The sequence below is a fragment of the Solanum tuberosum genome, unplaced genomic scaffold (genome assembly GCF_000226075.1).
Source record: "Solanum tuberosum cultivar DM 1-3 516 R44 unplaced genomic scaffold, SolTub_3.0 scf00327, whole genome shotgun sequence".
In the NCBI taxonomy this organism is placed as follows: domain Eukaryota; kingdom Viridiplantae; phylum Streptophyta; class Magnoliopsida; order Solanales; family Solanaceae; genus Solanum; species Solanum tuberosum.
This window is the reverse complement of record NW_006239249.1, coordinates 628033-649559: the sequence shown is the minus strand read 5'-3', so window position 1 is coordinate 649559 and position 21527 is coordinate 628033. Positions and strand designations below refer to the sequence as shown.

General features: G+C 35.5%; 3 protein-coding genes and 1 long non-coding RNA gene across 4 annotated transcripts in view; 3 read left to right on the top strand and 1 right to left on the bottom strand.

Moving 5' to 3' along the window:
* Positions 1–7412, top strand: part of LOC102597362 (histone-lysine N-methyltransferase ATXR4-like) — a 25179-nt gene extending 17767 nt beyond the window's left edge. The window contains exons 4-7 of the mRNA XM_006360546.2: positions 5127–5196; positions 5375–5554; positions 6309–6380; positions 7092–7412. Of these exons, the coding sequence (XP_006360608.1) occupies positions 5127–5196; positions 5375–5554; positions 6309–6380; positions 7092–7210 (441 nt within the window). The 3' untranslated portion in view covers positions 7211–7412. The remainder of the gene's footprint in view (positions 1–5126; positions 5197–5374; positions 5555–6308; positions 6381–7091) is intronic.
* On the top strand, positions 3066–3877 carry LOC107063261 (uncharacterized). Its single transcript, XR_001475174.1, has 3 exons — positions 3066–3264; positions 3352–3763; positions 3842–3877. It is a non-coding gene; the product is annotated as an uncharacterized lncRNA (long non-coding RNA).
* An 886-nt stretch (positions 7413–8298) lies between the features above and the next one.
* LOC102597036 (fatty acyl-CoA reductase 2) lies at positions 8299–11148 on the top strand. Its single transcript, XM_006360545.2, has 9 exons — positions 8299–8826; positions 8909–9012; positions 9104–9303; positions 9397–9497; positions 9609–9819; positions 9900–10061; positions 10144–10225; positions 10314–10714; positions 10796–11148. The coding sequence occupies exons 1-9, from the start codon at positions 8496–8498 to the stop codon at positions 10959–10961; spliced, it is 1758 nt and encodes a 585-aa protein (XP_006360607.1). The 5' UTR covers positions 8299–8495; the 3' UTR covers positions 10962–11148.
* Positions 11149–11269: 121 nt separating this feature from the next.
* On the bottom strand, positions 11270–15619 carry LOC102596705 (lipid phosphate phosphatase delta). The gene is made up of 8 exons (XM_006360544.2): positions 15262–15619; positions 15086–15181; positions 14933–15007; positions 14726–14856; positions 14451–14554; positions 14242–14370; positions 13342–13457; positions 11270–11873 (listed from the first exon to the last, which is right to left on the bottom strand). Exons 1-8 carry the CDS (start codon positions 15421–15423, stop codon positions 11463–11465), a joined length of 1224 nt encoding a protein of 407 aa, XP_006360606.1. The 5' UTR covers positions 15424–15619; the 3' UTR covers positions 11270–11462.
* Positions 15620–21527: the final 5908 nt, after the last annotated feature.

Here is a 21527-nt window from a genome sequence, read left to right as displayed (position 1 = left end):
CTTTTAAAGTAAGTGCAGCATATAGGAAGTTGAACCACCCAATTATGCAGGCATCCAAATGGCCCTGGAAACACATTTGGAAGGCCAAGATCCCACACAAAGTGGCCTGTTTTGTGTGGTTACTGGCTAAGGAAGTGGTGTTGACACAGGAGAATTTGATGAAGAGGGGGATTACACTGTGTTCAAGATGTTTTTTTTGTGGGGAAACTGCAGAAACAGTCAATCACTTGTTCATCCAGTGCAAGGTCACTGGCCAATTGTGGAGTCTATTCCTAAGGCGCAAAAACATCTCATGGGTCATGCCTGGTAGAATTGCAGAGGCCTTATACAGTTGGGAAGAAGCAGGATTACAAGCAAAGAACAGAAGCAACTGGAGAATCATTCCTGCTACTATTTGGTGGACTGTCTGGAAAGAGAGAAATCTTAGAGTTTTTGAGAATAGGGAGAGTAATATGCAGCAAGTAAAATTGAATTGTATTCTAACTTTGTGTTTTTGGTGTAATCAGATCTACTCTAATGACACTGTCTCTATCAATGATGTTTTAGACTCATTATAGGGATAGGACAGTGCCTTTAGAGTTCATTATGTAAATATGGTTTCAGTACAACCCATGTACTGATTTAAAGAAATAGAAACAATTACCAATCTAAAAAATAAATAAAAAATAAATACATCATTATCAGTACTATAACTTAAGATGAAATAATTAATAAAACATATAAATGATAAAAAGTTATCATTAAATTACCGTACATTGTCTTGATTCTTCAAAATTTTGAAAAATTTGATCACTTTAACAACTTTGATAGCTTTGTTTGAGAATAAGAAATCGGATGAAATTATGATAACTTCGAACTGATGTATAAATAGGAGTAGGAAGTGTAACACTTGTCAAATGCATGCCTTGACATAAGCATGCACGCTGACACGCCAACATTATATATATATATTGCATTCATTTTTTAACACCATATATATATATTTTTAATCATTTTTATTCACTTTATCTAAAAATTTTTTTATCACTTTATCAATTAATTTTTGACTATTAATTGAATTATTTTATTTTTATTTTCGTTGAAACATATACCGTGTGAAACTTTTACCGTGTTGATTTGATTCAACACGAAAAGTTTCACGTGAAACTTTTGCAGAATGAACAACAAGGCTTACAAGGCGCACGGCCCAGGAGCCTTTTTACTTTTAATTATTATTATTTTTATTTATTTATTTATTTTTTCAAATTTTCTTAGTTTTTCATTTTTATTTATATAATTTTTTAAAATTTTATTTGTTTGTAATAAAAATGAAAAACTAAGAAAATTTGAAAAAAAAATAAATAACAAGGCTCCTGGCCCTGCGCCTTGTAAGCCTTGTTGCTTATTCTGCAAAAGTTTCACGTGAAACTTTCAGTGTTGAATCAAATCAACACTGTAGTTTTGCGTGATATATTTTTACAGTGTTGAATCAAATTCACACTGTAAAAGTTTCACGCGGTATATGTTTCAACGAAAATAAAAATAAAATAATTCAATTAATAGTCAAAAATTAATTGATAAAGTGAAAAAAATCTTTTCTTCGTAATTTCTTTTAGATAAAGTGAATAAAAATAATTATATATATATAATGTTGGCGTGTCAGCATGCATGCATTTGACAAGTGTTACACTTCCTACTCTTATTTATACATCAGTTCGAAGTTATCATAATTTCATCCGATTTCTTATTCTCAAATAAAGCTACCAAAGTTGTTAAAGTTATCAAATTTTTCAAACTTTTGAAGAATCAAGACAATATACAGTAATTTAATGATAACTTTTTATCATTTATATGTTTTATTAATTATTTCATCTTAAGTTATAGTACTGATAATGATGTAGTTTTTTTTTCATTTTGATATATAGATGAATCAAGAAAATTTTGCATATCAATGACCAATTGAGTATGATGTTTTAATGTTACAAGATAAACATCGGTCTCAAAAAATTTGGAATGGTGAAATAATTGCGATGGAAACACGTTTAACAGTGCGGATACATGATTATGAATTATGGCAACACTTACAAAATAATCCACTTCATACACGTATACTAAATTATTTTGGTTACACTGGTTTTAGAGGTGTTCTTGAAGTAGGAAACATTCCGTACAATGCAAGCGTTATTACTGCTTTGGTTGAAAGGTGTCATCCAGAGACTCATATCTTTCATATGAGAACTGGTGAAACAACAATAACTATGCAGGATATGGAAGTTATGTTCGGTATGGTTGTTGATGGTACACTTGTTCTACTAACAAACGCTAAATCCATGGGTTTGTTTACTAGACAAACTTTAATTTATAATTTAACCGGTTGGTTTCCTACGGAAGATTGATTTCAAGGTTTTAGAATATTTTCAGCGTCATTAGTTAATTATATAGAAACTTCAAATGTAATAAACGATAATTCCACTGAACTAGAGGTATAACAAAAATTTGGATTATACTTATTTTGGTTGCTTGGAGGAACATTATTTCCTGACAGGAAATAAATTTAATTCAGATTTTTTCATTGAAATGGGTGACTGGCAACACAAGCTGGGGAGTTGCCACACTTTCATACTTGTATCATTCATTATGTCGCGCCTCTATATGCGACGTTTCTGTTGTAAATGGTTTCATATCATTATTGCATGTTGGTCACTTTTATATTTGTAATTATTATAATTTACTATTTTTAATACTAATAATAAATATTATTGGGAAAATGCATAAGTACCCCCCCACCCCCCAACCTATGCCCAAAATTTCAGAGACACACTTATACTATACTAAGGTCCGATTACCCCCCCCCGAACTTATTTTATAAATAATTTTCTACCCCTTTTCGGCCTACGTGGCACTATCTTCCGGGCCAGCATGTGTTGACAATATTTTCAAGCTATCTGGTTGATAGTGCCATGTAGGCCGAAAATGGGTAGAAAAATATTTATAAAATAAGTTCGGGGGGGGGGTAATCGGACCTTAGTATAGTATAAGTGTGTCTCTGGGATTTCGGGCATAGGTTGGGGTGGTACTTATGCATTTTCCCAGAATTATTTATTGTTTTATAGGTATGGGTGTGGGAGCGTATTATACCATTTCAGCCTATACTATCGCCTTTCAACAATGATCAACCAGAGGGTCAAAAATCACTTGCATATATGGTCTCGACGAAGGGTTCATGAGGCTCGAAAAATTATGATATTTTATAGAGATGTTTTAGACAATCTACAAACTTATCAGGTATAATTAAAAAATTTAGTTTATCACAAGATTTAAAATGGTAAAAAAAAATGTATGATATATATGTTAATTTTTTTTTTCCTATAGTTTATTTGGGAGTCTTATTCTCAAGAAGTTCTTAATGCACTGCCTGAATGGTGTCGACGAGGGCAGAATGTGTAGATGGTGAAAGTGCCATTTATTTTCGGAATATATTGTGAGTGGCACATGGTTGATCGTGTAGTAAGACAATTTGGTTTTGTGCAACATATACCACAAAATGTGCATTATTCTGATGAGCATTATAAAATCGATAAGCGCCACAAAATAGATAGGCATACTCGTCAGATGTTTGTTGATACTGAAAATACATGGAGTGAACGTTATCAACATGTTGTACAAATAAATCATCAAGCAAACCACATTGGTTATTTGAATTGGTATCGACGACATTCATGCAAATCCAGAACATGTTGTCCAACATGGATATCAACCAATCGCAGGAAGATATGAGGCATTGGTATGTAATTTTTTAAAAAATACATAAATATCATTGACTTCTTCGTTTGACCTTATATATATATTTAATGAATTTTAGGTAATGGGACATGAAAGGCCCCCAAGGCCTAGCTCAAGTGGCAAAAGGTGGAGGATTTGTGGCTTAGGTCGAAAGTTCAAGCCCCACACCATGCAAAGTGGAGAAGGGTAGAGGGGCGGGCCCATTATCCACCGAGTTTAGAAGGCTGTGATTGGTCCCAAAGGGAGGGTCACAGACGAATTTCTCAGTTATAAAAATAAAAAGGGACATGAAAGATTGTATAAAATGAATCAAGCGATAGAAAATGATAATACTCGGTTATTTCAAATGAGAGACAATGCAAGACAAATGGCATCTTATTCTAGAGATGCTATGAATACTGCTCATTTGAACACGCGGTTGAACTTTCAACAACATTATACTCCACCAAATGAAAATCCATCACCACCAACATCAAATTCGGGAGGTGTTCATATAGAAGAACATAATACGGGATTTTCGGGAAATCAATATGAGGCCAACACAAATTTATCATTGGCTACTCCCGTATTACCCTGTTTTTTACTATACTGGAGTATCTACACACAAGAAGAAGGTAGTGGCTTTCAAACTCCTAATGTTGTAAATTTGGGTTTTGAACAATTCAACAAAGGAAATTATGGTTTTGTACGACAACGTCAATTTCAAAACTCACCATTTCATGTTAGGAGATTGAGTTTTTTGATGGTAAACATCTTATTCCAGGATGATATGTCTCAAAATCAAAAAACCAATTTAGATAGGTGAGACCACATCCTGAACTTCACTGAGTTTCAGCGCACTTTATGTGAGCCTTTAACAACAATGCTTTGACTATGTATTGTTGTTTGAGCTTAGAGTTGATTTTCTTGCATTATATATATATAGATATCTTTTATTCAAATTTGACTCATTTGCGCCTTTCTTCATTAAAACCAGCTCTATCTTATGCTTTGCACTTAAAACCCGGATTGAACTGTACTTTATTTTAATCTACTTTCTGTTAAATGTACTTCGAGAAGTTATTTTTTCATGAGTAACAACAGCTAATGACCAGAATTTGAAAATATTCTGTCATGAATGTTATATGACTTACAAAAGGAAGTCCAAGATGAAAGTTCTCCCTCCACTTGATTCTTTTTCCTCCCTGATGCTGGAAGGTGGAATGGAATAGAACTTCTTTCAAGCTCTGCTAGTTTCTCATCTCCCCCCACCCTTATTCTCTTCCTGATTAGTATGTGAATGTGAGATAGTTTCCTGTGTCTTCCATCTTCCAAGTGACATCTGTAATCAATGGAGCCTATTCTGACCCTTTTAAATATATCAGATGGAGAAGGAATATCAGCTACTGAGAAGCACATTTGAAGATGCAGGGTTCACAGATGAGCAGATTGCATGTATCCTTATAGTTTCATATCTAGTGTCTCCATAGGATTGAGTTTATTTTAGTTTATATGAAGAAAAATAGTTAGGGTCTCTTTGGTCGAGCCTAATTATTATTAAGCATAGTGAACTTCGATCAATTACAAAATACTGGGAGAGAAATGATGCTTTTGTCTCTTTAACTTCTGCTAGTTTTGTCAAAAAAATGGTATATTGATGTATTGGCACGTATCCGTATCAATTCTTTTCGGATTGAATTGGCCTTGGGATCATATGAAGATATCCTTTTGTCGGCAGCAGCATCAGTAGAAGCAGAGGCTGCAGTTGGAAATGCTATTTATATGCTACCATCATTTTATAATCATGACTGTGGTAAGAGTTTTCATTCTTCTGATGTTCAGCACTTGCATTATCTATCTGTGTAAGTTGACGATTAATCACAATGTATTTTTTTAGAGACACACCAAAACGAAACCTTCCTTTGTCTGCATGCTGTTGATTTATTCCTGGGCAACAGACAATAAATTTACATGGTTAATGTTCACACTATGCATATGTTTCTGATATTGTTGTCTAACTCAATGAAGTTTCCAAGATCCATAAACTTATGGCAACAATTATTCGTTACACTATGCATATGTTTCTGATATTGTTGTCTAACTCAATGAAGTTTCCAAGATCCATAAACTTATGGCAACGATTATTCGTTTGTCTGTGGAATGGGCGAATATGAATTTTATCTAATTCCCTGAAGGGCTGCCACTAAGAATTGGCCATTGTCGATTCTCATACTCTGGTGCAATTAGGACTAGGATGATATAGAGTATAGACAAACTGTCCCAAAAAGTCAAATATTCTAGTCGTAAATTGGCTTTGATCATTTTCTTCTGTAACTGGCCTTCTATGGATTGGACCAGTATAAATTCTTGCTATGATCCTCAAAGTTCTGATCTGCAACTGTTGTTAGTGGTTGCACATCCATACTTCCTAGAGGTACTGAACCTTAAGCAGACAAAGTAACCTAAAAGAAGAACAAAGAAAGAACTTAATTTTGATCCAATGCTGAAAATGCATAGATGTGTCAAATGGGACGCCAGTTTAATTAACCCGAATATTTCACCTGCAGATCCCAATGCACACATTTTGTGGATAGAAAGTGTGAACTCAAAATTGAAGGCTCTTCGTGATATTGAAGCAGGTGACTCTCCTTCCATTATTTGATCAGTTCGTTTTGCACTGGTATACATAAGTGTAAGAGAATTTGTTCCATAAGATTTAAGAAAGTTGTATTTACTTGTGTTGTGAAATCATCTTGGCTTTTTTTATACGTTCAATTTTTGGATGTTCATTGTCGTTGAATATAGAGATTCCATGTGATTATAATCTGATTAGCAGCCAATTTTGACCTCAAAACAACGCATGCTTAATGGCCAAAGGGCTTCGGTAAAGTGTTAGAGTGCACCGGGTGAGTGTGCGTTAGGCGCATGTCACAGGTTCCAAATCAGCTGTGGACAGCCTAGTATTTAAATGGAGAAGGGTAGAGGGACAAACCCATTATTCACTAAGATTTGAGCCGTGCGCTATAGGCCTCAGTGATTTGTCGATTACAAAAACAATGCTTGTTTAATATTTTGCATAAGTTGTTAGACCTACAATTGTGTTGTAGAGAACATGTAATTTTCTGCTAATATAGGAATGACTAGCTCCTGATGATTTGGTTGATGTTGCTATATTTCAATATCAACAAAAGCTTCAATCCTAAGCTAGTTGGGGTTGACAACATTATTCATTTTCTCCATTTCTTTCCAATATTCTCAATTTGATTGATTTTCTTCTACTGGTAATATAGCCATGAATATAATTTCCAGTTTCTCATGACGAGTGTGTTTAAACTCTCATGTTATATCAGGGGAAGAGTTGAGGATATGCTACATTGACGCAAGCATGGATCGTGATGCTCGGCGCGCCATCCTTTCTGAAGGGTTTGCTTTCGATTGCAAATGTGCTCGATGTATGTCTAATGACTAGACATTAGCAGATCAAGGTTATCTGCATTCTACTTCCTACAGCTTCCGAAAGAACAATGTCTAATCTTTAACAATGATCCATCTAGGACCATGATAAACAAAATAATTATCACTGCTTGTATTTTTATTTTTGATAACCAATAAATGGTACAGTTGATAATGAATTACTTTTATATATCCATGCAGCCTTTACTTTAGTGGCATTCTTTGTCAAGAAGTTGGTGACTTATAACAATGTTGTTGTGTAATCACCTACAAAGTCAAAAATCAATTATTTACTTTTGAATTTCAGTTAGTGCACTTTCTATAATTTGTATGTTTGAATCTATTAAGTTAAAAATTGTGGGAGTGCGTGCTTGCGTTAGGGACTGACTACCTAGGTCGGTAAAATGTTTTACTCTAAGCTTTATCAATATACGCTTGCACAAACTATTTGTAAGAGTGAAGAATTTGCGCGAATGAAGAGAAGTAATTACACTTTAAAACTTAATATTGGAAAAATATTTTTTGTTCTTCCATCTTTTAAGAGAACTTTTCATGCTCTTAATCCTTATTCACAAATTGATAAATCTCGATGTAATTTAACAAGGAGGAGAAAATAAAGTCTTTCTCACCAACAAAATCATAAAGAAAACACACTCACGCTAGAATTAATAACATCTGATTAATTAGGATTAGGAGAGTCAGTAATTAATTAAGAATATAAATGAAATTCTATTTTACCCCTTTAATGATGGGTCAACTAATCTAAAGCTATCAATCCATAGAAGATGAAAATGTCGACTGTTGACTGTTGGGGGAGGTAGTTGAGTTTTAAAAAGACAAAAAAAGTGATTTTTGTCCCTTGGGAGGATTGTCACACTCTTTATTCTTGATATGTTTTGTTGAAAGAGAGAGAAAGAGAAAGTTTGAATAATAGTTATGAGGATTATTAATTACTCCCGCCAAGTTAGCTTAGTGGTTATAAGTGTGAAGAAAGGGGCAGAGAGGTGGCAAAAAGAGTGCTTTCTTTTCATTCTCCTAACTTTCATCTCCTCTTCCCTTAAATATTCTTCAACCAAACCTTCTTTTTCCTCAATCTTTCCCTCCTCTTACATCAAACCAAACTCACTTGTTAGTTAACTTGTTTTTCACTTTCTTTTTCTTTTTTAAAAAAAATAATAATTAAAAAACAAGAAACAAGAAACAAGTGATTAGCTAAGCTAGTAGAGGTTGCAAGCCAACCTCATAGCTATAATCTTTCCTTTCGTTTTCCTCTAAAACTTTTTTTTTCTCTTTGCATCAATATGGAGGCTGTGAGTAGTCTAAGTTCTTCATCTGTTATATCAAAAACTGTTATGAAATTGTCAAAGAATTGGAGATGGTGTCCTCCTAACAAGGTATATTGCCAAACTAGTGGTACAAAAAATGGCAATGTTTCTTCTGTTGTAACAGAGAGATCATCGGTTAACTCGGAAAAAACTTTAGGAAGTTTGGTTTTGACTCCAAATACTGAAATTAAGGTGAAGGATTTGGTGCCTTATGGTCAGCCAAGGCATGATGATGGTATAGGCATTACCATGTTTCTGAGAGGGAAGGCATTTCTCATTACTGGTGCAACTGGTTTTCTGGGAAAAGGTATGTTTACTTTACAGCACTATATCTCCTCCGTTTTTCTTTCCTAACTCGCGATTCTTATAACATCATATCTTCCCTCCAGTTCTTATTGAGAAGATCTTAAGGACAACACCTGATGTGAACAAAATATTCATCTTGATCAAGGCAAAGAACAAAGAAGTTGCTATGCAGAGATTGAAGAATGAAGTATTTATGCATTAATCTTATGTACTCATACACTTATCTTTTTGGCTACTTATCCACCATTAACAAGTTTGTTTTTTAAAATTTCCATCAGATCCTCAATGCTGATATATTCAATTGCCTCAAACAAGTCCATGGGAAATCTTATCAGACTTTCATGTTGAGCAAGTTGGTACCTGTGTTAGGAAATGTTTGTGAAGCTAATCTTGGAATCGATCAAGACACAGCCAACATGATGGCGAAAGAGGTTGACATAATTGTAAATTCTGCTGCCAATACCACTTTTGATGAAAGGTTGTTGCAGATTAACATCTGGAGTTGTGTGCATATATGTCCATGTTTTCTTTCTCATGCCTGAAGCAAGTATATATTTGATGAAATCTGCAGGTATGATATAGCACTTGATATAAATACTGGAGGACCTACCCGCCTTATGAACTTTGCAAAACAATGTCACAACCTTAAACTCTTTCTTCAAGTATCCACAGGTAAGCACTCACTCTCAGACAAGAAATTACTTGCCTCACCAATTTATCAAGAGATGTTTAACTTGAACGATATGTCTATTGATTGAAGAAATTGTTTCATGTTAAAAACAGCATATGTTAATGGACAGCGACAAGGTAGAATTATGGAAAAGCCATTCTGCATTGGAGATAGTATAGCAAAGGAGAATCTTCTCTCAGAAGTTAATCCGAACTCCTTCACCTCATTGAATGTTGAAGATGAGATAAAGTTAGTTTTGGAGTCTAAACAAGGTTTAGAAGATAATTCAGTTGCTCAGAAAATGAAGGAGATTGGTTTACAGAGGTATGTATATATTATAGCACTAAATATTTGCTTGCTTCATTACATATTTGCTTAACATAGAGTACATTTGAATTGATCAGAGCTAACAAATTTGGGTGGCAAGACACTTATGTATTCACAAAGGCAATGGGAGAGATGATGATAGATAGCATGAGAGGTGATATTCCTGTAGTAATTATTCGACCAAGTGTCATTGAGAGCACCTACAAGGAACCATTTCCTGGATGGATGGAAGGGAGCAGGTGAATATTCTACTTAAAACTCAAATCATAAAAAAGACTTGCAATAATTCACCTTAAAAACTAATGTTACTTTCATATGCAGGATGATGGATCCAATCATCTTGTACTATGGTAAAGGGCAGCTCACAGGGTTTCTTGTAGACCCTAATGGAGTTCTTGATGTGGCAAGTTCTTCACATAAATATCCAGTATGAACATTAACATATATAAAGGGTATAGTAGTGTGTATTTATTTGTCTCTCTTGTACGTAGGTTCCAGCTGACATGGTTGTGAATGCAACCTTGGCAGCCATGGCAAAACATGGTACAGAAGGAAAACCAGGTAGTAGTAATGTTTACCAGGTTGCTTCTTCTGCTGTAAATCCATTAGTCTTCAAGGACCTGGCCAGAATGCTATTTGATCACTTCAACCGTTCACCCTACATTGACTCCAAAGGAAGACCAATTCATGTTCCAAAAATGTCGCTGCTCAGATCCATGGATGACTTATCATCCCATCTATGGCGAGACGCCATTAACAGAAGTGGCCTAACAGATTTGACCGATCCAAATGGAAAGTTGTCCAGGAAACTTGAGAACATCTGCAGGAAGTCAGTGGAGCAAGCAAAGTACCTGGCTAATATTTATGAACCCTACACTTTTTATGGAGGAAGGTAAGAATTTGGTCTTTATTATCCTCTCTATTAAGTTTTGCACCATTTTTATGAGGTTAAAAGAGGTCCAAAATTTTCCAGATTTGACAACAGCAATACTCAGAGGTTGATGGAATGCATGTCTAAAGAAGAAAGATGGCAATTTGGATTTGATGTAGAAAGCATAGATTGGAAAGATTATATCTCTAATGTCCACATTCCAGGGCTAAGGAAGCATGTAATGAAAGGAAGAGGATCATGCACTTAGTCTCACTCTGCTCCTTTATGTTTCTGCATCTTATCTTACTGTAATACAAGTATACAACTGTTGGTTTTACTTTTACTTTTTTTCTTCCCGAAAGACTTGTGATTTCTGGACAAGATCATCTTTAACAAGAACTTCCTGATAATCACTGATGTAATATCATTTTCAATATACTATATTAATAATATCATATCAAAGTGTGTCTACCATAAAAATGTATAGGATTCTTCATATTTATATGTGCGGTGCAAGCCTAAGATTTTTTACTTGTCTAGTTCTGTGTATAAAAATGGAAAAGCAACATTATTACCTCTGTTAATCTTTATGGCTCTCAAAGTACCTAGAATTGCTTTCAGAACCCGCAGAATATCTCATTTACATCAGTAATAATATATTACACAAGTTCAAAATTGCCATACAAGAGTTCAAAATGGTCAGATAAGAACATATTCCTATATATCAACACAAACAATATATATTCTATTATACATGAAATACCAAGCATCATAGGCCCAGGTGAAAGAATAGAGAAGGCACGAGATCCACCACAGACCAAGCAAGACTAGCGTACTGAAAGAGCCTAATACCAGTATCGACTTCGAACGAGTCCTGCTGGGAGAAAAAGAATAGTTTTTGAATATAACCTGCTTGCTTTATTTGATCTGACTTTTTAGCAGAAGCTGAAACGCTTAGTGATGGGACATAGCTGCTTGATCTCACTGGGATGCCCAATGCATTGGCAAGCATGGGAAGCATCCATTTGGCAAGAGCCTTGCTGCAGAACCTCACAAGGAGTATTGTTGGATATCCTACTATCAGTCTTCCCAAAAATGCAGGAAGGGTAAGCTGGGGAGTGAAGACATGGGGTACACTCTCATGATGAAACTGATGATACGTCTGATGGACACCAATTACCTGGACAGAAGGATTTTGTTTTCATGAAATTAGAGGCACTTGCAAGTACCCTGTAAAAGCACACCTAATCACTTAACTATAAGGGATCATCACATCCTTCTATAAATCCAAAAAAAAAACTGAACCTGAGCACAAGGACATGCATAATAACTAAAAAGAAATTATACGACAGTAACCTTGCCAAAAAATAAGAACAAAAAATGCCAGGACAGCAGTATTCAGCTTTTCCAAGTACTCAAATTCAAGGAGGCATAGAAATTCATTATGTAAACTCTCATAGAAAAAATCAATACCAAGTAGTTTTTCCTCAATCTAATACATATGAAACCCACCGGTGGCCGAGCCACATGTTCGTCGGAAATTTACATTGTGTAGCTAGGTAAATATAACTAAATTTTATGTATATATATTGTATATTGACTCTCCTTGGTTTCTTCGTGGGTCTATCCTTTATAGTTTGACACCCCTTAGTGAAAATTCTAGTTCCACCACTGAAATCCACAATAAACTAAGGTCTACGAGATTATTAGCCCTCGTCCCCAGAGAGACTGAGGTCTTGAACAGGAACATAAGCAGGAGTAGGAAAAACAAAGGACGATATTTGAGCGAAAGAGAGAGCTTAAGATTGACTAGGGACCAACAAGGAAAGTAGCAGACACATCTCTCTCTCTCTCTCTCTCTCTCCAACAATTCTACTTATTCCATTTCTTGTTTAGTTAATAGCTAAGCAAATGAAACATGCAGGAGGAATCGGAAACCTATGCTACTCTATCACATCTCTAGTTGTTTCCTTGATAGCCAACAAAGGCACACATAGGTAAGAATACAGCAACACATGCTTATATTTTGGCTATCAAAACCAAGGTAGCAACAGGAAAAGGACTTCCACTCCAGGACAGCAACCCACACAACTTTTTGCCCTCAGCTGCCTTGTTTATATTATTAAATTCAAAGTTTGCACTATTGCTCATTCAATTTAAATGGAGTTTGATGACTTCCAATAGAATCATTTTAATCATACAAGTCAAAGTGCAATCAATAACAAGTTTATTAAGAGTAAAGAAAATGTTGGGTTGAACAGTCAAATGACCACCTCTCCAACAAATTGTCCAGAGACAATGACTTCGTAAATAGACCATTGTCTTTTGAACAACTCATCAAGGAGAAAGCAGCGTGGAAGAAATAACGTAGCAAAGCTATTGAACTTTTTCATATCAACATAGCTGATTCACATGAACTAAGAAGTAGGAGAAGAAGTTTTTTACAATCATATGCTAAGCAACAAGATAACCATTTCCCACATTTTTCCTTATGCAGTCATTTTCCAGTACTAAAAATTTTAGGTAAATGCACTGAAGCAATCTGGTCAATGAACACAAATCTCAGTAGAAGGTCTCAACAAAGGAATAAGTGGAAGGAGAATTATGAACTTAACAAGATAAAGTCAAGCGTACAGTTGTGTGCTTACAATTCCCAATGCCACACCATTAAAGGCTGTATGGAACTCAAAACTTGGAGTTGGAAGCTGCGGTGTAGGGTAAGCAAAGAGCAACAAGAAGCATAGCACAGCCCAGAATGATGCAACTGCAATAATTCCAAATCTCAGAACCAGGGACAAGATAAATAGTCATTCAAATATGAAATAAAGATGACAAAAAAACTGGAAAACTCACATTAAGAACCCGACATTCAAATCTATTTAAAAAAAGGATAAAAAAGGAGAATTTTTTGCAGAAGGAGCCAAGCTTTTACATCTTTCAGCTTCAGGAACCTCAAGTGCATTTCCAGGCCCTATAAGCTAAATATCAGCACCATAGATGGTACATTATCAATTGTTGTCTGAACTATTTCTATCTACTTAAGTATCACTTGTCTTTTTTTTTTCTTTGTGTTGTTTTTGATATTTGAGCCAAGGGTATATCAGAAACAACCTCTCTACCTCGTAGGGGTAAGGTCTACATAGACACTAACCCTCCCCATACCCTACTTGTGGGATTACACTGGTTATGTTGTTGTTGTTTTTTGTATTTGATTGAAGCCATGGTTAAGCATCCACTTGGATTTTGGAGTATACTTTCAAGATACCACACCAGTGGTAGAAGCATTACCAATATCACCACTCCTAGTTTACTCCTCCACTGTTTTGGAAGACTCTATTGGTCCTGACAAAGTGATTTGGAAGACTCTATTGGGCATCTTGATCTATTTCTGTATTCCCAATATGCTTTGAAGTGGATATCTACCAAGAAGCACATCAGGGTTATCAGCAAGGCAGCGTAGCATCTCTTCCCAATTCTCTAGATTTTGATTTTTGAATGACACAACCTTTAAGACCAAGGAAATTCAAAACAGGTAACAGTACTCGTACCATTTTGCCCCGAAACTATGAAATAATCTATGTATTTGTGAACAGAAAGCCAGGATGCCAAGATTGCCAATCCGAAAGCTAGACCCGCAATGATGTCAATCAAGCTGTGCATTCCCAGATATATTCTTCCTGACAGAAAGGCAAAATTTGAGTCCTGGATATTTTGAAGAAGTAAAATTGGAGCCTCATGCAGGAAAAATAGGACTTACCTAATGCAATGAAGAAAACAAACAAACAAACGATTACTAATCCAGCTAATCCAGTAATAGCATCATCATTTTGTGTGTAGGATAAGATGTACTGAAGGAGGAACCTGATTTGTCCCAAAAAAGGAAATAAGAGGAGTAAGAATACGCTGATATATAAAGCACAAAATGCAGCAGGGTGAGTATTTTTCGTTCCTAAATGAAGCAAACACTAGTTGATTTATTTTATGCTAATTCCATCAGAGAATGAAGCAGCAGAACAAAAATAAGATGTGTACCCTGACAGGCAGACAGTGTTGAGTGTGTGCGAAGAAGGAAGTCCATATTCGAGAGCATTTTCTTTCTCATCTTCAGTTGCTGTTATTCTCCTAACAGGTGGTGCACTTGGTCTAGGAGCACATACAACATCCTGCAATTTTAAACTATGATCAACCAAAATTCACCTAGAAAAACTTACATACATACATTAAGAGAAAAGACAGTACCTTTATACAGTTACCAATATAATCACACAAGGCCATCAAAAGAGTCATCTGTCTAGCCAATTTACAATGCCCACTCTGCAACATACAAACTCCACTATAAAAGAAGAAAGCTTTGCAAGAAACACAAGTCAAATTGGCAAAACAAAGACATACCCAGAATAGCAATGGAAGGAAAGCAGTGTAGAATGGCACAGAAACAACACAAGAAAGGGCAGAAAAGAAGGCATCCAAATATTTGTTGTGATATTTCTGCAAAAAAAGAATAAAAGGGAAATCAATCAGTATAGACATAAAACTTTCACAGGCATAGAAAGTAAAAAGGAGCAAACCTGGATCTTTAAAGTAATAGGAGTGGTAGAAACAACATAGCTAGAAACCCATGGTTGAGTTAAAGATCTAATCTTTTGGGTGACATTAAACATTGAAGATAGAATGACCCATGTACCAATTCCACACAAAGACAACACCTCCCACCTTGGAATGCTCTCCATCAAACCTCTCAAAATTCCTCCTTTTCTTCTTCCCCCTTTCTTTTGCCAGAGAAACAATGATTCCTCTGGCTGGCTTCTTGAATTTTAACAATATTTTTCTTTGTCTATTTTGTATGTATTTTAGAGAAATTGGTCTTTCCAAGAAACACTGATTTCCTTTGACAGAGAAAGAGAGTTTGACTATCAAAATATATTTTAATTATGGTTGAGGTTATAATATATAAAGTCACAGGCTAATATTATCAAGTTGTCATATTGCGGAATCTTCTCTATTATTTTCTCCCAGTTTTTAAGGAAAAAATTACTATAATTATTCAAGAATTTAATTAGCTGATCTAATTAGTTTATGTTATAAACTAAAAATTATGTACTGAAATTAAAAGTAAAAAAGAAATAGACATGTGTAGCCCTTATCAACACATGTCTATTACTCTAAAGACCACTATTGCATTCTCTCTTTAATTCATATTGTTTTAGAATAAATTTTCGTAACTTCTCTATATCTGACCAATCATAAGAAAACTTACCAATCATTGTATACTCCAGTTTCTTATTGATTATCATCTGATTAACTTCTTCCTGCTCTTATATTACTTGTGGTTCTCAAGATATTGATTTCAATGGTAGGGTTTTAATGCAGTGGCGGAGCTAAGATTTTTAATAAGATGGTTCAAAATCTGAAGAACTAAACACACGAACTAATCGAAGGGGGTTCGACATCTACTATATATACATAAAAAATAATTTTAACCATGTATAAATAGTAATATTTTCCACCGAAGGAGGTTCAAATGAACCCTCTAACAGAGGGCTGGCTCCACCCCTGTTTTAATGTTAGGCTTGTACCGCATTAAAGAATCAACATATGAAGGTCCTGGTGGTGCTGCCAGGAGGCCTACCTCTGGAGGAGGTTGGCCAATGGTCGTGACGACCATCAGAAAGTAGGCAAAACTAGGGTTGATGGTGGTAGGGCTTTCTTTTCTTAGAGAGCATTTTTTTTAACTTCCATCACTCCCCTTGTATGTCCATGTAAAAGAATTTTTTTAGTAAAAAAGAAAAAGTGTAGTAATATGTTTTGTTTGTTATATAATTAAAAACATTTACTAGGAAAATCCAGTGGGATAAAACTTGGTGAAGGGGAAAAAAGTGTTATTTACTTCCCCTGATGATGACATCACTTAACAATTCGAAGATAACGAATTCCAATTTTATATCTCAACTTCTCAAAATTTGAAGTTGTTAATGCCTTGGTGAGTACGAACTATTGAACATCAGACTCCTTTGATGTGTCCCCCGCTTAGTTGAGTTATGCCTGCAACATTATATTCATATTATGTTGGAATATCTCTTTTCAAAGGAAGGTCACATATTTTCAGGATATGTTTATTGATCTCAGTCAACTATATTTTTGACAATCACTCGATTTATGATCTTGTTGGTATAGATATACTGCTTGTTTGACTTGTTAGTAGCGACAACTAAGCACTAAGGGACACTTTTACTTGTATGACAATAAAATTGACTATTCTCTGGAATGATTGTTATGGCAGTATTCCCACATGAAAACATATAACTTTCTTGAGATCAAACTTCATAACTTCCTGCAATTTCATAATCAATAAGCCTTGACACAATTGGTCAGAATAAATAATTTGTATTAATATTTGATTTATTCTAATATCTCTTTTGATAAGAGTGATATTATATTTTACACTCAATTTAATAAAATTATTATAACATGTATAATAAGAGCAGGATACATAAGTGCACAAATTGCACTATGACATGATACTTTCTAACCATTTTAATGAGATCAAAATTGATCTTTATGTTAAGCGATCTCACAACCATTAAGGTACTATTCAATGAAATCGCTTAAAACCCTCTCTAAATTGTTCAAGAATTTTCATATAATATTATTGTCTAGCTAGACACTATAATCATTCGTTATACGGTTCAAGCTTTTCATATATTGTCGGACTGAAAGAAACTTCGTTGCATTCACCATAGGAGAACATATCTCCATACAATAATGTCATTACTTTTGCGGAACATTTTTATGCCCCAAGGCACAAGTTGTGCTTTATATCTTATGATTTTTTTTCTATTTGACCTTTCACATAACAATCTATTTGTACCCCATTGACAGTATATCATGATATATGAACTACAAGTTCAGGACATCACTTTTTCAAGTGAAATAAAATATGCTTGAATTGCATATTTTATTTGGCCAATCATTTATTTGTTAACTCATTTGATAGATTTAATATCAAGACCCTTGTCACCATTTATAATTTTGAGAGCTACATTATATCAAATATTGTCAAGGGTTATTTTGTATCGATTCTAATATGATATATTTTGTCAAGCTCCTTTTATTTTTCATCATTTTCAGGTACTTGAACCAGTGTTATGTCATGGTGCTCTTTCTAAAACACTTGCCTCATTATTATGACCATATTGATCATTTACTCTTATTTTTCAAGAAGTTTTATATTTTGAATAAATTAATCCATCACACTTTAGACGTGCCATACATTATGTCCTTCAAAAACTTTTCATTAAAGCATTTCTGATAATTGACTTAATTTATCTTTTCAATGAGGATCATATCAATGGTAATTCATTATGTATAACTTATTTTCTCAATTGCTTATCATCTCTCCCTTTAATGTTAGAAAATCTAACATTCACCCACCTTATTTGGAGACTCGACTTTGTGCATTGCATAGTGATGGAGCAATTGATTATATGTCGAACATTTAATTTCTAGATAAGAATTATTTGGGTTTCTGATCCCGAACCAATTGTGATAGGAGAACGTTGTTAGCTTTATACGTACAAGTATTGCTACATTTTAAATAACACATCTGATACCAAATCTTTTTTGGAATTTTTTTCCTCATAATCAACAATTTAGCTATAATTGAAGGCATATAATTTCTATTTAAACCCACTTGGATAGAAATCAGTTATCACGATCCAAAAATGGACGTGATGACACTCTTTTGTTCCCACCAAGATAAGTCAGCCTCAACCCAACGAATGCAGAAAGGTAAATCAAGAACAAGATAAAAATGGAAAAACTTATTCATTCTATTAACACCCCAAAACCTGGTTGTCACGTGGTGTAAACCACTAATACATAAAGTGCGAAATTAAGAAATAAGTACAAATATCAAGCCTTTTTTTCCTCAAATGGAAAAAAGCATAAAAAGAAGAACTAGAGGGCCCGTCGGGATGACAACCAACTACCTCTCAACCGTTCTTTGACGAGCCACGTAGATGGGAGAGAAAGAGCAATTACATGGTACCAGACTCGGAACCTACACAAGTGTAGAAGCAAGTAGTGAGTACCAAGCAATACATTACCCAACAAGAAACCTAACAAAGAATGCAAACTAGCTAGAAATCGAATACTCCTTTCATCCCAACCGAACCTCCTCAAACTACAACCTGCACAGAAATCAGCTTAACCTAAAGTTCTACAATACACAAATCCCAAGGCTCAATAAGCACAGTCCAATAGTCACAATTAAACAACCAACATGTATCAAGTAAGTCAATATCAATTTCAAGTAGATCAACCACAAGTAACAAGTGCATCAATCACAGTTAACAAGTAGGCCAAACATAAGCATAAAAACTCATCAAATCATAATAATCAAACGGTAACACCCTGGATACGAAATAGGGACTTTAGTCAAACTGCAGAAGTTGAAGGTGCCAGCCACGGAGGCCAACCATGGCCCGTGGGTTGAACCACGGACCGTAGGTGTGGTCTGTGGGTTGGACACCCTGCCAAAGTTAAGAGGTCTAAGACCACATATCGACTTACAGACCGTAGGTCAGACCACAGTCTATGGTCGGGATCCGTGGTTTGAGGCCCAAATGTCATGTCTCTGACCACCATCGACGGTCGTGCAGGACTGACCGTAGGTTAGTCCACAACCCGTAGATGGGTGGCCTTAGGTCCTGGAAAAAATCTTTTTATCTACCGACGGAGGTGTAGGAAAAACCGTAGTACCACGGTCCGTCGGTTGTGGGGCATTGGGGGCAACTGACAATTATTTTTAGGGATAGTTGGGTCTTTTCCTAATTAATTAATCCCTATACTATGTCATTTTGCCTAAGTTCAAAACCCCTATATAAGCCTTTTTACCCCCAAATTAACCCTATTTAATTCATTCTTCCAAATTCCCAAAAGAAAACCAAATTACTCTCAAATATTCTCTCTCTAGAAACTTGAAAAAGAAAAAGAAGAAGATTCAACATAGGGTTTCAAGCTAAGGTCTCAATTTCTTAGGGAGGCAGGCTGAGGTTCTGCCTCGCTTCATCCCGCTCTGGCGGTCCCGTCCTGGCAGGAATAATCCCGCCCCAGCGGTCAAAATGGAAACAGAACCACTACCAAGATTTTTCTGGGGTTTTCGCTTTTCTAAAAATTCCCAAAGGTTCCCAGCTTTACCCTGAAATTTTTGGATACTTTTTATACCAGAATAATCATTGTCTACCTCTAGTCAATCCCACGATACACGAACAAATTCATTCATGTTAATTCAGCACCACAACCCACACACCCCCAGGATATACCCAGACATTCGTGTGGTTATTACATAAGTGCAAGACTCGTTCAGATCCATCTCACAAATCACCTCGAGGTTTTACCTAAACTCTTGTATCGAACCAAGTCAGGATCTTCTTTTCACAACGGGTTCCACGATACTCGAGCATTTACAACTTGCATAATTTAAACCAATTGGCCAACACATTGCACATAACAAGTTTCATGCACACATTTATAGTTACACGTAATCACATCACATTCAAACAAGTTCAACTTCACATTCGCAGTTAATTTTAGAAACACGAAACACGCATTCACAAACAAAACCAAGTTCTTAATTAGTTAATTCACTTCATGGATGACTATTACTAATCATCCATGCATTTATACCGCCCCTAGGGCCAGTAACCAATTGGAACCTTCCCAGTTCCAATTTACCTTGCTTGTGGCCCCTCCGTCGTGATCACGACGTATGGTTTACCTTGTTGAGATACCAACTGGAATCGAGAGATACCAATTGGACCCAACTCATACCACAAGTGGAACAACTTCCTAGAATGCTTTTTAGCTTCCTGAAGATTAGATGTGGACGTTAACACACCAATCCACAAGAGTCTAGTCCACATATTTGCTCTTGTACGGGGAGACCGGTAACCTAGGCTCTGATACCAATTTATCACGATCCAACCCACCGAGTCGTGCGGGCACCTATATACTACCACCTAAGTAGGAAAACCCTCATCTCCCAATAATTAAAAACATGCGTAAATTAAATAAAACAGAAATAAAGTGTACTAACGATATCTTATAAATAGAATTTCTTTAACACAATTTTGGTTAAGACTTGTAAAGTATTAACTCCCCCCAAGGATCTAGTCTAAACAGGTACAAGAGCTACTAAGAGTACAACTGGACATAATAAATAAAGACACAACTCCCACCATGCAGAAGGAAAGATAGAAACTGCTGGAGAATTTCTTCGTCTTCACCTAATGAAATATCACTAACCTGCATCCAGACTATGTCAAAAGACATAGCAAGTGTAATATCAGTACAAAACACACGTACTGGTAGGCATCATTGGTCAACCCGATGCCCACCACATAACGTAAGAAACCAACTAGTAAGATCTGAAATAAACCACTCGCTTCTCCACCTTTACCCTCTCGAAATACCTCCGAATTGCACTAGTACTCTAACTACTAACCACCTTTTCGATCAACCTAATTACCAGGTACTTGATCATAGCCTAACATTCTAACACATAGAAAATTTCCCAATACAACTATTAGCATTCCAACTAACCCCTCACGTCATACCCTTACTTCATCTTTATATTACCCCTCCATGGACACATAGTACATTACGTCACACTTTATAACCACTAAACATAACCCCTTTTTCCAAGTGAAATCCACCTAAGCACTTACTCCTCATACACTACCCCCACTCCTTGCCATTACATCACACGAACAACTCTTGCTATCAAATATTCGCCCATTGAGCCCTTGGCCTTCCCAATATACTCAACAAGTTC

What these genes read in the sequence shown, in the direction of transcription:
- LOC102596705 (XM_006360544.2), bottom strand. Translation starts at nt 15,423, where the DNA reads ATGGAGAGCATTCCAAGGTGGGAGGTGTTGTCTTTGTGTGGAATTGGT. An exon ending in ATATTGGTAACTGTATAAAG is followed by an intron (nt 14,857 to 14,932) that starts GTACTGTCTTTT and finishes TTAAAATTGCAG; the next exon opens with GATGTTGTATGTGCTCCTAG. An exon ending in ATGGTGTGGCATTGGGAATT is followed by an intron (nt 11,874 to 13,341) that starts GTAAGCACACAA and finishes CCTTCTGTCCAG; the next exon opens with GTAATTGGTGTCCATCAGAC.
- LOC102597036 (XM_006360545.2), top strand. Translation starts at nt 8,496, where the DNA reads ATGGAGGCTGTGAGTAGTCTAAGTTCTTCATCTGTTATATCAAAAACT. An exon ending in AATACCACTTTTGATGAAAG is followed by an intron (nt 9,304 to 9,396) that starts GTTGTTGCAGAT and finishes TGAAATCTGCAG; the next exon opens with GTATGATATAGCACTTGATA. An exon ending in CTTTCTTCAAGTATCCACAG is followed by an intron (nt 9,498 to 9,608) that starts GTAAGCACTCAC and finishes TGTTAAAAACAG; the next exon opens with CATATGTTAATGGACAGCGA.